This window comes from Cyphomyrmex costatus, unplaced genomic scaffold (assembly GCF_001594065.2).
Source record: "Cyphomyrmex costatus isolate MS0001 unplaced genomic scaffold, Ccosl1.0 scaffold122, whole genome shotgun sequence".
Classification (NCBI taxonomy): domain Eukaryota; kingdom Metazoa; phylum Arthropoda; class Insecta; order Hymenoptera; family Formicidae; genus Cyphomyrmex; species Cyphomyrmex costatus.
Window position 1 is genome coordinate 1,304,795 of NW_017275196.1, and position 15,939 is coordinate 1,320,733.

At 27.5% G+C, this 15,939-nt stretch overlaps 1 protein-coding gene across 1 annotated transcript; it reads right to left on the bottom strand.

The window, feature by feature from the left end:
- Positions 1-733: 733 nt before the first annotated feature.
- Positions 734-15,228, bottom strand: LOC108780037 (uncharacterized; the record flags this gene model as incomplete). The annotated part of the gene is made up of 12 exons (XM_018547613.1): positions 734-896; positions 1,778-2,167; positions 2,249-2,371; positions 2,627-2,765; positions 4,338-6,215; positions 6,291-6,464; positions 8,469-8,600; positions 8,718-8,818; positions 9,117-9,212; positions 9,799-9,862; positions 12,334-12,593; positions 15,165-15,228. Coding segments are annotated over 12 exons (3,465 nt in total), but the record flags the coding sequence as incomplete, so codon positions are not given.
- Positions 15,229-15,939: the final 711 nt, after the last annotated feature.

The window sequence follows — 15,939 nt, forward strand, 5'->3', positions numbered from 1 at the left end:
TTTAAACATCTCTATAAAGATAAGTACATATAAACTTTTAATTACATCTTGAGAACAAAATAAAATAAATAATATAGTATACCAATATTTTTTTACTATTTGTCTATGTCAAATCTACCTATAAAATATGTCCTACGTATTAAAATATTTGTATATATTTTCTTTCATTTTTTTTCCTTTTCTTTTTATCTTACTCTCTCTTCATCTCTTTCTCTCTCTCTCTCACACACAAACTTTTCACTCACTCATTCACTCATTCACTCACTCACTCACTCACTCACTCACTCACTCACTCACTCACTCACTCACTCACTCACTCACTCACTCACTCACTCACTCACTCACTCACTCACTCACTCACTCACTCACTCACTCACTCACTCACTCACTCACTCACTCACCTCCCTCATTTACTTGCTCCATCTCTCCGCGCGTTCTTTATTTTTTAGATTATATGATCTAATGTTTCGATATTCAATATTATACTTATACACATAACATAAATTTGCAACATCTCAATTAACAATCAAAACCTTCTAACTACTTTCGATTTGTCTAGCGCATGCAAGAACATATCACAATACATGTGATAATACAATCATATCGATATTAACCAATTCACGCGATTCAAGTATAAATTGATTTATCGTCCTCATAACACTATTTAAAATCATGAAAAATATAATTACAATATTCACTTATTCACATTTACAATCGATAAAAATGTCTTTAATATTGACAATTTAAAAAATCAGTAATCAATCGTCGCTGATGTTACTGCTGATAATTCAAGGAAAGACTATTGTGATGATTTAATCGCTGCATGGACGGCCCTTATTTTTTTACAGCATACTAAAATCGCCACAGGCTAGATCTACGTAGTGCTGATGTTGATCCTACAATGAATAGAAATATTATCAGTATAACTTAAGAATGATACTCGGCTGTTGTCATGATTGTGTCGTATGATTTGTTACGGGTAGAATAAAAATGTATTTAAATTCTGTTAATGTCTGTCATTCTAAAAAAAAGTGAATGAGAAGGATGCAATTTACACTATATGGGATGCATTAAAAAAATATAATAATTGTACTCAACGTAAAAAAGTTGTATACAATATTCTCAATTTAAATATATCTGAATAAGAAACAAAAAGTTGCCTGAGAAAAAACTGAAACATTTTTTAAATCTTTTATAAACTGTATACTATAATCAATAGCCACATATTATAAAATAAATTTATTTAATTCTCATGGTACTTTTTAAAATTAAAATTTAGAAATTATTTAAAATTAAAAGAATACTGCATAACAACAACAACTAAAATAAAACTCATAAAGTAATAAGTTAATTAAATTAAAATTTAATTGTATTGTATATTTTAATTTTTACTCTAATACTGTTGTAAACAAGCTGATATGTATATACCCTAATATATATATATATATATATATATATGTGTGTGTATATTAGGTGTAATAAAAAGAAATCCATTATTTTTCCAATAGATTTCATGCAAAAATAATGGATTTCTTTTTATTACACCTAATATATACAAGTATTTTAAAATTAATAATATATTATTTGTATATATCGATTGCAATTAATTTTCATTTACTAAAAATTTATCCAATATAGTTGCACAATTTTTTGTTCGAAATGCAACCATTTTCTCAGAAAATAAAAATGAACAATACGAAAAATACGTATATTTTTGGAAAACATATTTGTACCCGCTTGTGTTACGACATCCTCCTTTATCTATGGTTGTACCGACCAGCATGTGAAACAGCTACCATCTCTATGGGTAGAGATCCCCGTCGTTTGACAAATGCTTCGGGGACAGGATCACGCTTTCCTATCTCTCTCTTCCATTTGAGCCACGTACCATTGTCGTTCCCATCGGTAGATCCACAGGTGAACATTTCTGGGCCACCACTACTTCGCCTTCTTAAAATTTTTTTGCGGTTTCGCGGTTTACTATTTACATTATTCCTACTAAATAGATCGCGACGTAATTCGGATATGTCTGCTGGTATTGATCCTCGTCTCGGAGAAAGCATTCCGGACACAATACTATCAAATTTACTAATGCCGTTATTGTTGCTGCGATTACTGTTATTGTTGTTATTATTATTGTTGTTTATTGAAATGCTTTCATGCTCGTCTGAAATGATTTAAAATTTTTTTAAATATATATATAAAATTAGGTGGTTTCTGTGTTATAATATCATTAAAATATACTTACGAGTTAAAGTGAGGACATTTTCTAAAAGATTTCCTAATGCAGTCTCTTGCGGAAGACTAGATCTTCGCAGATCCGAAAAATTGTCTCCTCGATATCCTATAGTTAACCGATTACAACTTCCACCTAATATGTAAAAGAATGTGTGAAAGAATTTGTATCGATTTATAAGAAATTAATTAAAAAGTTGAACATTGGTAAAAGAAAAATGAGGTACAGTAATCTGTTTTTTTTTTTCCGGGAATAATATAAACTGACAAAAAATTCTATCAATTTGTAAAATTTATAATTATAATTTATACTTACAGTCTACATGTATAACATATATATGTTTTAAATCTAACATGTGCATCAATAGAAAAATTAGAATATGTGCATTACCTTGATGTTTAGTAATATCTGTTGGTACTGATCCACGTCTACAATTATGGTCAACTCTAGTAGATGTATTCGTTGAAGTAAAATCGTCCAATTTCGATAGAAGACCAACTGGAGCAGATCCGCGTCTTTTTGCCCATCCCTGAATTCAATATTGATAACAATATATGCAACTAGAAAATTTAAAGAAAAAAGTAAAAAGAAATTTGATTATTACAGATTATTAACAAAAAGTGTAGGGCGAACAAGAAGCATATGAATAAAGGATAAAAGAATGGCTAATAACAATATTGCATCAGATGTAGGAAATAAAAAAGATGAAATTTGCGAGTAACTAAAGATTTTACTTCAGAGTTTAGTGTAATCAGTAACAAGGTTATGGAATAGAAGTAGAGAGAATAAAAAGAAGTAAAAAGATTGCAGGAAGGAACTGAGGATAGAACAAAAGACAGGATATGGCTGTGATGAGGCAAGAATTACAAAGGAATAAAGTAAAAGAAAGAACAATATAAAAAACTGGAAGAAGAGTAAAAGATTGGAGAGAGTATTGAAAAAAATTAAAGAGAACAAAGAAGAGGAGAGATTATACGGAAATAAAAAAAGATTGCTTTAAAAAGAGGAAATGGAAACACTTGGATAAAGAAATGAGATATTGAATAAACATAAATATTTAATCGTGACGAAAAAAAAGATACAAAATGTAAAAAATGAAAGGTACAACGAGTTCTAGATATAACAGATAGTATAAATGGATAAAAAATGAATTTAAAAAGAGTAAAGGACCAAGATTAAAAAAGGATTGAGAGTAAAGCCATATTTACCTAAGCGATGAAATGAAAGAGGAATAGTACTGAGAAATGTAAGATGTGTAAAATATATAGGTAAGGAAACATGAAAATTAAACATGTGCAAGAAGAATGTAAAAAATGATGAACAGAGGGAATATGACAGGAGATATGAGAGAAGATATTCTTTAGTGAAGACAAAAAGAGAGAGCTAGTGATTAAAATAACTAGAAATTAAAAAATAAGAGGAATGAACTATGAAGAACAAAAAGAGAAGCGAGGAAAAAGAAAAAAGAGAGAGAAAGAGCACTTTAAATAGTAAAAAAAAAAACAGAAATATTTTTTTTAATTTGACATGATATATGAGAAATTTTTGATATTTTAAAAGTAGAATAAAATTTCATTATTTATATATTTCAATGTATCAAAAAATATTAATTTTTATAAATAAATATTGAAAAAAAATTTATTACATTTCTAAGGATTGCAATAAACTGTAATAGTAATTATATAAGATATTAATATAAATCAAAATAAATATTAATATATATCAAAATAAAAATTTCCTATTATTTGTTGTAACTACATTGGAAATAAAACATTATTTAAGTATTCTCCACGTTATATATAAAAATAACTTTGTATCTTTTTAGTTCGTTGATAGTTATAAACTTGATTAATAAACTGAAATTTATTAAATTTATTTTTGAAGTAAAAGTTATAGAACATACATATAGAATAAATAGCACAATTAAACTTATATATTCATCGCAAACATGAAAAATGAAAGTATTAAAATGAGTGCAAAAGAATTTATTCAACAAATTCATTTCGATATGTAATGTTAAAAAAAGTGATATTTTTTTATATTAATTACAATGAAGAATTAGCCTCAGAAATAAATCAATCAAATCAAATTGCTACATTACCTGGTTGCCTCTACGAGATGATGCTTTAGCGACGTCATCATTCGTTCGGGGATCAACATTTTCTTTCATTTGCGCATCGGAATTGAACTTTGAACTCTTCGAATTTTTTTCTTTCACATTATCTAATTCCTTTCTATTGCCAATGACAACACTAGCTTCTTTACTCGAATTATCGATATTTCTTTTTGACTCACTACCACTCTCACTCGATGAAGATATACTATGATTAGGAGGCGAATCGGGAGGAGTACCGATAAAAAACACTTTATGAGTGCTAAGCTCAGAAGACACGGGTATTGTGGTATATCGTCTACCTGCGTGGTTGACCGTTATCGTTTTACATTCTGTGACAGAAGTTGAATATCTTCGTGGTTCTTGTGCGGAATATGCGCTCAAAGTCGATGAAGTAGATTGTTCTAATTTTTTGGCCAACGTAGTCTGCAGTTCTTGAACCGTTAATTTCGCATCACGACATTTATTTTCGGTATTGCAATCTAAATTCGACTTACATTCCGCAATGTACATGTCAGGAACACATTTGTTTTTGTCACTGTGAGAACCCGTTAACGTAGCATAAAACATTTGCGTGGAATCTGGATCTTGAGCGGAAGAAGGCCTTTTATATCTATGTTTAGAAACAGAATCATCGGTGCGAACGGTCTGTATAGAATGGCGACGCATGGAATTGACAGTATGTTTCTGTTTTGTTGTATCCAACAAAGTCGAACCTTGTTTTTTGATAGATATATCCATTGATTCTTTAGAAAGAGGACTTATGCTAGATTTCTTTTGATAACGTGAATTAGGATCGTGCGAACAATACCGACCGCTTGGACATGATTTTTCTTTCGTATGAGTCGAGCAACTAAAGGAATTGTCAGTTTCCAACAATGTCTGAATATAATATTGTGACATCTCCGCGGTTGCAGACATATACCTCATTCTCGTAGTTGGTTGCAACGGAGGGAAAGTCTGTTGTCGCGTAAGTTGTTTAGTTTGTGCGCTGCATTGATTATTCGATTGTAGAACTGTATTTAATCTCGATGCTTCGGTGCTGCTCGTAATACTGGCTATACTTGTCTCTGGTAAGAGATTCTCTGCGCTAACTGGTCTCTCGACAACGCTAACATTTGGTGATTCGCTCATATTACTTTTGGAAGACAACAGAGACAATGAACTCGGCCCCAACAAATTTTGATCTTCAATCTTACAGAATTGATTTTTGGCTTTGGCTTGTTCGATCGGCATACTTTCTCTTCTATTGGGTTGGGTTAAAGGTAAGTGCAATGATTTCGATACACTTAGAGGAACGGAATGACGTCTACCAACGCGATCGAGTCCAACTCGTCCTGGCAATGTCGGCATTCGCGCTGTTTGCACATAAGTTGCTGGTATCAGCAGATCAATACTTCCCGAATCTTCATCAGCGATCGTTTCTTCACCTGAACTGATGATTCCTTCGGGTTCATCCAGTTCAGAAATGTCGGTTTCTTTATCTTCAGTTACCTCTTGATTGATTAGTGATTCCCATTTTTTCTGATTCATCTTCAAATATTCCATTAATGACACACTCAAACCATCACCGAGAAAACGGTGCCATTCTACGTAGAGAGGAGTAACGACGTGTTTGAAAAAACCAGCTTGGATTTTTGGGATACTAGTGGTATGTCGATCACATAATGGCGTTACTGGAAGATTTAAGCGACGTTCGTAATCACCCTGTCTGAAAAACTCTTCGCAAACCTTGTAAGACCATTTTCTAGATATATCCCACGGTCTGCATGGATTGGAAATGTCTGCGCATTTTAGAGCAATTTGTAGAATGAAATGACGATCTTCTTCGCGTTTCATTTCAAGTGAATTGTTGCTCAAATAATCCTGCAATATGAGAAATAAGAAAAACATCATACTTAATTTAAATAATTAAAAGAAAAAAAATGTAAGGAGATGTACCCTAAAACGTGTAAGAAATTCTTGTTGTCTTGTAATATCTGTTGCTAAAATCAATGAACTGATATGCCGTTGAAGTTCTGGTCTCACGTCGGCTGGTAATTGTGAAGAAACACCGCTTTCTAGAAGACATCCTATAGCCGATCTCCAGTGATGATTTTCGAGAACAGAAGTATTCTGAAAGTTGTTAATCTTCGATTACAGACAGATATTGCTTAATTTATAAGATACTTATAAATAATAATTGTCATAAAAGAAATTAAAAAATACATAACAAAGTAATTTATAAATTAAATAATAATACTTAAGAAATAAAATATTTTAGAGCATTTAGAAACAATATCATATAATTTGTACAAATTTTATTTCCTGAATAATAAATAAAAAAAATTCGCGATATTTGTTTTCCATTAATTTACGATAGATGTTTAAAGTTGAATAAATATTTAGAAATATAATCTCGCTATAAAACAAGTTATCAAGTATTTAAAATTAGTATTAAAAATTCACGTCAAGTTAATGATATTAAATAGATATCATGAGTTTTCTGTTAAACTATGGACAACATTTAGCTTTCTATTTACTGTTTCATTCCAACATGTCTGGATAAAATTATATTTTTATATATAATTTCTTACAAAGCAACTTTCTAACTTAAGAAATAGTTAGAAAATATGTTTTGTAAAGTGTAAACTGTATTTATAATATTTTACTTTACAATCTTCTTACAGTAAAATATGTTATTCTAAACAATGTTGTGAGGCATGCTCACCTGCGCTTTTCTTGTACACCTTAGCTTACACATATGGCACGAGTAATAATTATGACATTCCTACTTTAAAAGTTTCGCCATAATTCGAAAACTAATTAATCAATATATTTTTATATAGTTATTGCAATTTAAATTCATATATAATATTTACAATAACATGTAATATAAATAAAAAATAAAATGCATTCTTATAATTATGCCTTTAATATTATACCACATCAAATAACTAACACATCTTCCCAAATTGATATAAATTCGGCACGGTAATTATAATCTAAAAAAAATACACAATTGATTTTTGTTAATATGTTATTATATAGTTACATAACTTGTTACATAACTTAAATTTTAATAAAGAATTTTATATCAATTAAAAGTTTATATCAATTAGAAGTGAAATTACATAAAAAATTTGAAATATATAATGACAGATATTCTCCAAAAAGTATAAAAATTTACTAAAAAGTATAATAATCATCTACTTTTAAAACATTTATAATTTATGTACATTATTATTAAATTTATATTTTGCAACACGTAGCAAGCACGTTTGTTTTGATTTAATAATCATATTTTATATAATAATGTGTGAAAGCAATCAACTCCTAGTCAACAGGTCCCGTGTTTGAATCCAACCCTCATCCTATATATCTCGATTTTCAATCTGAATATTTCTCCATCAATATTTTATAAAATTTGGCATTTTCCTCGAAATAAATTCGTCGAGATATATGCAGTTTTATCAAAGTTAAATATAAAAATGTCCAGCTTGATATGAGTATACAAAAATATATTGTATAGTTTTAGAGTTCAAATTTTCGATATCAACTATAAGTAAAGTGGTCGAAACAAAAACGTATAGTTCTATTTAACAAAATAATGTTAAGTTCGAAATCTTTTAAACAAATAATCTCAAAAAATTTGTTTCTTTTCTTATCCTCTTAATTGCTCCCTCGAAAAGAATAACATTTTTCTTAAATATATTTTCGTTATCAAAACTAACAAAAATATTTCAAGTGGTAATCAAGATATATGAAATTATAATAAGAAAAAGTTTTTATGTAATTGATTTAAAAGATACACAATTCATATATTTACGTTAAATTTATTATTTATTATTTTTTTAGGCATTGATATTAAAAGTTAACAATTTTTGTATACTAAAAATATCAAATTTATATGCTATGTCTTCTTGTATGTTCATCAAATATTTAAAAATTATCTAACTTATATACATATATGTACATATGTATTATATATTCGTAATCTATTCTGTGATATTACGCTTTTCGAAAATTTGTATGATTCTTGCATTTAATAATTTGATAAGATTATCACCGCATGTCATCCTCAGATTTCAATTTTATAATGAACAATTTAAATAAACAATTAAATAAAGATGTTCCTACCTGATAAAGCGCAGCTAAATGATTACTCGTTGCGACCAAAAACGGTTGATTAACACCCGGATGATCTAAGTCATGCGTTACAGCCGCTATCAAGGAAGCCATAATTTCTAAATTGGTTAGATGTGTTTTAATCTGCAAATTTATAACTCGATCATTCTGTTTCACTGAAGAATTAAGATATTACATGCTGTTTAAATAAAAAAAATCTACATTTGTTTATAAAGCTGCAAAATAAACATAAAAAATTACCTTTTTTTCTTGGAGGAAGCAATGCATTGCCTGAGTGACATCCGTAGCATGTATACTGTTGTGGTAAGGATTTGTACTGTGATAACCCTCCTCGATAAAAGCTTCAATTAAATAATTATATAAATTATTTGACCATAATATGTAAATTAATCACTTTTTCAAAAATTTTATTTATTTTTACTTTCTTATTTTCATTCTATCTTCTTTCCTTTTTACAATAAAAATGATGTAAATCTCTCTCAACCTTCCTCCCTCTGTCTCTCTTAAAAAAATATGATTAAATAAGCGAGACTCCTATGTGCTTATCACTGCTTTGCATTGTAATCAATATAAAATAAATAATAATTAGCTTGTTCATATAAATTATGGAATTTTAAATATTTAAAAGTGTATTCTTACCAAATAATTTCCATACTGTTACGACATCCAAACTGAAGTATTGAAAAAGACCGTAACAATGGAAGAGATGGACACATAATACCGGCAGCGAACGACCTGAAAATGAAACACAACGTTACGTGTGACAATATATAATCTAACTATAAATAAATTAATAATTTTTCTTTACAAACGTATTGCAACTGATCAAATACAAAATTAGGATGATGAAAGATTTTAAGAGAGAACTACATATTATTTATTTTTAATAGAAGATTATAATTTTAGTTTCAAATAAAAAATATTTTTTTTAAATAAAAACTTATTTAAATATTTTTTATATCTTTTATAATACAATATAGTCAAATTTTCTAACATGTTTTGCGCTGCTTTTTGTGTGACTTTGTTTAAACTGTATATTAACATTAACCCATATTACCGTATTTATTATTATGGTATGTGCTAAAAGCTTTTATCGTAGAAATTTTTTAAGTAATCCGAATGGTGTATGATATAAAAAAATAAAAATATTGTAGCATTTTTACTAATCATATATCATTATTAAATTTATTTAATTAAATATCATTAATTTTTATTTGTCTAAAAAATTATGACAGTAATAATACAATTATTTTGAAAAAATTGGTCTTATTAATATTATAAAAATGTATATATATACGTGATTTCACACAATTATACTTACCACCTGTAACTGTTTCCAGCGTGAAAGCATTAAAGCGCCAGTTTCCAGCTCTTTGCAACACGCACTATAATATATACAGTCCAAATATAATGATACTCATAATGGAGTATTGTTAGCAAAAAAATGATAGTATAAATTCAGCGTGCGCATGACAATATAATGAAAAAAGAATCATTTTATTATTCTTATATACAAAATCAAAATTTATAAATTCAAACATTGTTCGAACTTTTATTATTTGTAACACGATGTAAGCTATTCTTCTTTATATTTTTTTTTAAATTACTACAATTTTTATTTGTTTCTATGTAAATTGTTTTTCGATAGTATTGCGTATTATATGATTTATAAATTATATTTAAAAATAAAAGCTTCGTTTTAGGTGTTAGAAAAATAAAATCATATGCGTGATTTAAGAAAATTTCTTCTTATAATAAAAAAAATTTTACTCTGACAGAATGTTAATTTAAAACCTGATTATAACATAAAGAATTGTTTAAAATTTAGGAATTGATACAAATTAAGTAGAAAATCTGAAATCTGAAGTAAATATTTTAATAGATTATTTTGCGTTAAAATAAAACAATTTTTCTAAACAAGAAATTATTTAAATATTTTTTATATCTTTTACAATAAGATTAAAATATAACATGTTCTGTGCTGCACTATTTTTGCGTGACTTTCCGTTCAGATCGCGTGTATCAGCAGTAGCCCATGTTGGCGCATTCATTACATGTGCTAAAAACGTATGTTTTATAATAACTTTAAGATTTAAAAATATATTATTATACATTAAAATTAAGGCGACATACAAAATAAAATAATTAATAAAAAAAAACACAGATTATTAAAAAATATAAAAAAACAAATGTGTGGAAATATATAAAATATTTAAATATAGCGCTAAATATAAAACAAGTTATACACTTTTTTAAATGAATAACATAATTAAAACAACATATTAATAATAAATGTGATATGAAATATTTTATGAGAATATATAATATGTCTGCTTATATATATTTAAAATATTAAAAAGCTTGAATGATAAATTCAATACGTTCCTCCTGATCTGACCGCCACGCTGACATGAAATGTGTTAAGGATAAAATTTATACGCATTCAAATTTTCTCTGCATACACGTCTGGTTTCACGATTTTCAGACAATCTCTGATTACTATCGTATAACATTTTCCGAACGAGCATATCATCCACTGATTATTATCATTACAATATTTATCCACAAAAATCAATACAGAAATATAGTAGAGGCGTCCAAAATTATAATTTAAATTGCATGTCCAGATAATGAGGCGTGCTTGAATGAGTTCGCATCATTTAACATTCTGGAATGTGTATTTTCTTGAAAGAATTAGTACATTTGCTAATGTAAAGTTCGGTAGAAGCGACAAATATGAGCGAAGTTCATTCTAACGTGGAACAACGCATAATAATTAAATTTCTTACCAAGGACGGAGCAAAATATGTTCTCAGAAATATGCACAAGGATGGAAAAAGTATGACAAGAAAACGTTGACAGATATAAGCATTTATAAATGGAGTAAGACTTTAAAGAAGGATGGCAATACGTCGAGAACGAATTATTACATCCCCGACGCAGAGGAATATCGACAACGGCAGAGAATGCTGACCAAATTGATAAAGTTATTCGCGCTGATCGGCACATTACGGACATTGCCTCAATTTTAAATATATATGCATACTTATTTTCGAGGATTTTATTCCTTTCTTGATAAGAAATTTTATGTTATGCGTTGTTCCACGCTTGGATAAACTTTTTCCATCATATCTGTCACTTCTACTGAACTATACGCTGGCAAGTCTATCAATTTTCTCAAAAAAGTACACATTTCAGAATATCATATGTAAACCGAGCATGTTTATTTATTTAAAATTTAAATTATAATTTAAATTTAAACATTCCTCGAATAAACAGATAAATATATGTATTTTTAAATTGAAAACAATTTAATTATAAAAATGACTTCTAAAAACAATTCTTAAAAATTCTATTGTTTTCAACCTATCCACTCATATATTTCTCCATAATAGAGCAAGTCTAACTTCAATAAAAAATTTATATTACGTTGTTATTTGAGGGATATCGCATTAATTATATTATTGGTTGTATTCTCGCATGTACGGTCCTATAAGATATTTAATATTGTTAATATTATATTATAATAGTTATTAGGTTTGAAGTTGCGGTACATGTAAAAAAACTGGGAAAAATCTGGGAAATATGCTACTTCTCTCATTTTCTGTGATAACAATAAAATAAGACATATATCTTATCAAGCGCGTTGGCGTAAAACAAAATAATTTTCTATTCATATTCATACGCACTATGTACGAAACAAAAAAACATTTTGTTAGATCTAAATCTCGACTTAAATCTTAAAAGTTGAATATAATAAAAAATATTGCTGTGCAATATTAATGATTTATAAGGTTTTAATCGTTTTTAGTGTTATAATTATTTTGAAATTTTTAATTCATTATATATAAATTACCTGCACCAGCCCGTGGAAGATATCGTCCAAGATACCTGGTTCCTGATTCAAGGATCTGGTAGTAAGCTTCTTACGCCGTCTTTTATGCATCGTCAGAAATCGGCCAGTATGCCTGGGTCTATATTGATCGATGTCCAGACTCTCCAACAGAATTCGTTCCGCATCCGATAAACGTCTGAATGCTGCTTCCGCTGTAGATGATCCATCACGGACTTCTGGTAACGCAGTCGATGCACCAGAATTACGAAATAAGCTGCTATCTATGAAATAATGAGTGTTTTCAGGATATCATAAGTATAAGTGATGAATTATCTTTTTAATCTTAAAACAAAAGAAAGTAATAAAATTGCAGCCTTATTTGCTGTATGTGTAAAATAATTTGGTAATATTTTAAACAATTATATGTATATGAAATTATTTTAAACAGAAAAATATTGTGACATTTGTTTTTTCTTAATCCTTGTGTAAATATAAAAAATATATTAAAAGTAAATAAAAGGATAAAAATAATATATATTTAAAAATGAAATACTGAGATAGAGAAGAGAGTATTTAAATAAAGATTATTAAGTATTTAATTATTGCTCTAGAATAATTTTATTCACAATAAAACTTGATGTCCTACAAATAGAATGTTGGTTATTAATGAATTTAATACATATGTATGTTAAAAATATATATTAATATAATTAAGCGAAAAAGATCATATTCAATCAAGAGTCTTGATGCTTAATAAATGTTTTTGTGTGAATTTATTAATTTCCAGTTGAAGCAAATTGCGCGCCTATTGCTCATCAATTTAATTCGTACATAATATCTCGTCACCGATTGAGTTTAATAAGAAGTCAATTAGTCCAATTCGTTATTGAGATATTTAATAATTATGTTTTTAATTGGACAGCTCGCGTAAAAATACATAATCTCACTTGTCCACTGGTGCACTTGGCACGTATCTCTTAGTTTCTTCTTTCAGGAAATCGCATCAATTATAATTGATATATAATTGATATATAGTAATAATTATTACTTTTAGTATTATTAGAATATAACGCTATTGGTTATTATTTTAATAAAATGAGAGAAAGAAGAAATTAGAGATATGAATAGTTAAGTGTTACTAGTAATAGTTACTTATCTTGTTAAGAGAATAGCAAATAAGAATGCCCCAAGACATGTATAAATGATAAGTAGATGAAATATTAGTGTGTCGAAATGAATGCACCTTGAGTAATTGCAGAAAAGAACGCGGAAGAATGGAAAAATAAAGATGGGAAAAAGAGACTGATGCAGAAAACAAGAAAGGCAAGGAATGTAGGGAAGATCAGAAAAAAAAGAAAAAGAAAAAGATAGAGAAAAGGTAGAAGAGATAGAATGGAAAAAAGAAAGAGGATAGAAGAGAACTGAAAGAATGATAAGAAAGGAAAATGCAGACACTTGCGATACAATATATGTAATATCCTGCAGATTTTTATACACGGAAAGATTAGTATATAATATTCTAGTAATAGTTTCACCAAAAATTGTTAGCTGTTTTGTTATAATGGCTAAAAACAACTTAATAACATATTTTGTCATTACTTAACTGATAATTTAATTTACTTTAACTATTATAAGATATATTTATTTGTTTTTTAACGATACGTTCTCCGTTAGTTAATTTATATATATATATATGTTGTAAATTTAATAATATTATTTATATTTTCTTCATTTATATATGATAAATCTTTAAAAACAGGATATAACATTAACAGAAAATACAATTTTTATAATACCTTATTAATAAAACATACCATTACTTTCTAACAATAATGGTAATTTCTAATATACAATATTTGTTGCAAAAAATTATACGATGTACGAGCCGCTGTTTGTTAGCTACATAGCATTTGCTTGACAAACAAACTGGCAGCTTTATTGCCTCGAACGCACCCATCGTGTCATTATCTTAATAATATTTTTATTATACAAATATCCAATATAAAAATAGGAATGATTAACTATTATGTTGCTCTTATATCTCGAGGGACCATAAAAGAATTAAAAATCAATCGTTTTATTTACATAGAGTTTTTTGTCTACTTCGAATTTGAAAATAATTTAAATATAGGAAAAAAGAAATTATCTCTTGCAATCTCAGTGCCATAACTTTGTTCTATATTATGAAAATAAATGCAGAGTACAATAGGACATAAATAGATTTGACATTTTCAAATTTTCATCAGGCAGATTATTGATTAATGTTAACATGTGAATTATAAATATTTGCATTTTTATTCTTTAAATTATATATCGGCTATTATACTCGGTCTGACACTACAGTACACAGTCTCATCTTACTGATTTGTAATAATCAATTTGATTTTAATATTATCAATACTAAAAAACATTTTATGAACTTGTTTAATATTAAGCTAAGAATTAATAAAGATTAGAGATATGTATAAATGAAATACTAACCTGACCTATTTTACATTAAGGTCAGACCACAGTTTTTGAATTCCTAAGTGTGAAATGTTATCTACAAAATGTATAAAATACTATTTACGAATGAAATGTAAAGCTGCGTAAAATGCAACTTTTAAAATTTCTTGATAAAAAATATTTTTATTAAATTAATTATGTAACATTAAACGAATTTTTCTGCAGTTTTACATTTTAATTCAATTGCTACAAACAGGATTGGATGATTAATGATTGTAATTAAATTTTTGTTATTAAAGTATTTTATTGTATTCGACTCAAAACGTTAATCGTATAATATGTATATAACTCATAAAATCATTATCATATTCCGAAATGTACAAAAGAAAAAGCATAGAGTTACTTACCGGAAATACACACAAATACGGCATTCTGTTCCTCGCTGTCCACCGTTACCTCACCAGTTCGTCTCTATAATAATTTAAATAAATTTTCTTTTAATTATTATTTTCATTAGAGCTTTCACTTAACTTAACATTAATGCTAAAGGAAATAATTAATTAGTGTAAGAGATTTTCACATAAAAGTAAAATAGGAATACTTTTTTGCTTATTAAAAGAAAAGTTTAGTATGAAAAGTAGTAATAATTTATTATTTACATAGGTAGTAAGTCAACGAAGACGTATAATAATTAAAATATTTTAGAAAACAGATTTTTTTTATTAAAACGTTATATGCTGATCTAATTAAATAAAACAGAAAATATTAGAACTTTAATTATGATAGGAATGACTAAAAGTCTATAATGAGATTATAATTAAAATTCTAGTATATTTAACAGAAAAAAATTTAATTGTATATAAGTCTAATTATTTCTAAAAGAATTTTTAATTGAAATTTGATCTTTTTTTTCTAACAAATATATTAATCAAATATCATATATCCGATTTTCTATGCAAGATTTTTTTCAGTGTGAAAAATGCGTTTTTGAGATATATGCTAGAAACATCTATATTATATATTCTAATCATATCTTTATGAAAGAGAGGGAGAGACACTTTCTGACACTTGCTGATTGGTGGCAGTTCTTTCTTCGCTTCTTGAATATGAAATAATGTTCTAGACAGATGCATAGTATAACTATATATAACTTTTATGTATAACAATAATAACGTGTTGTAT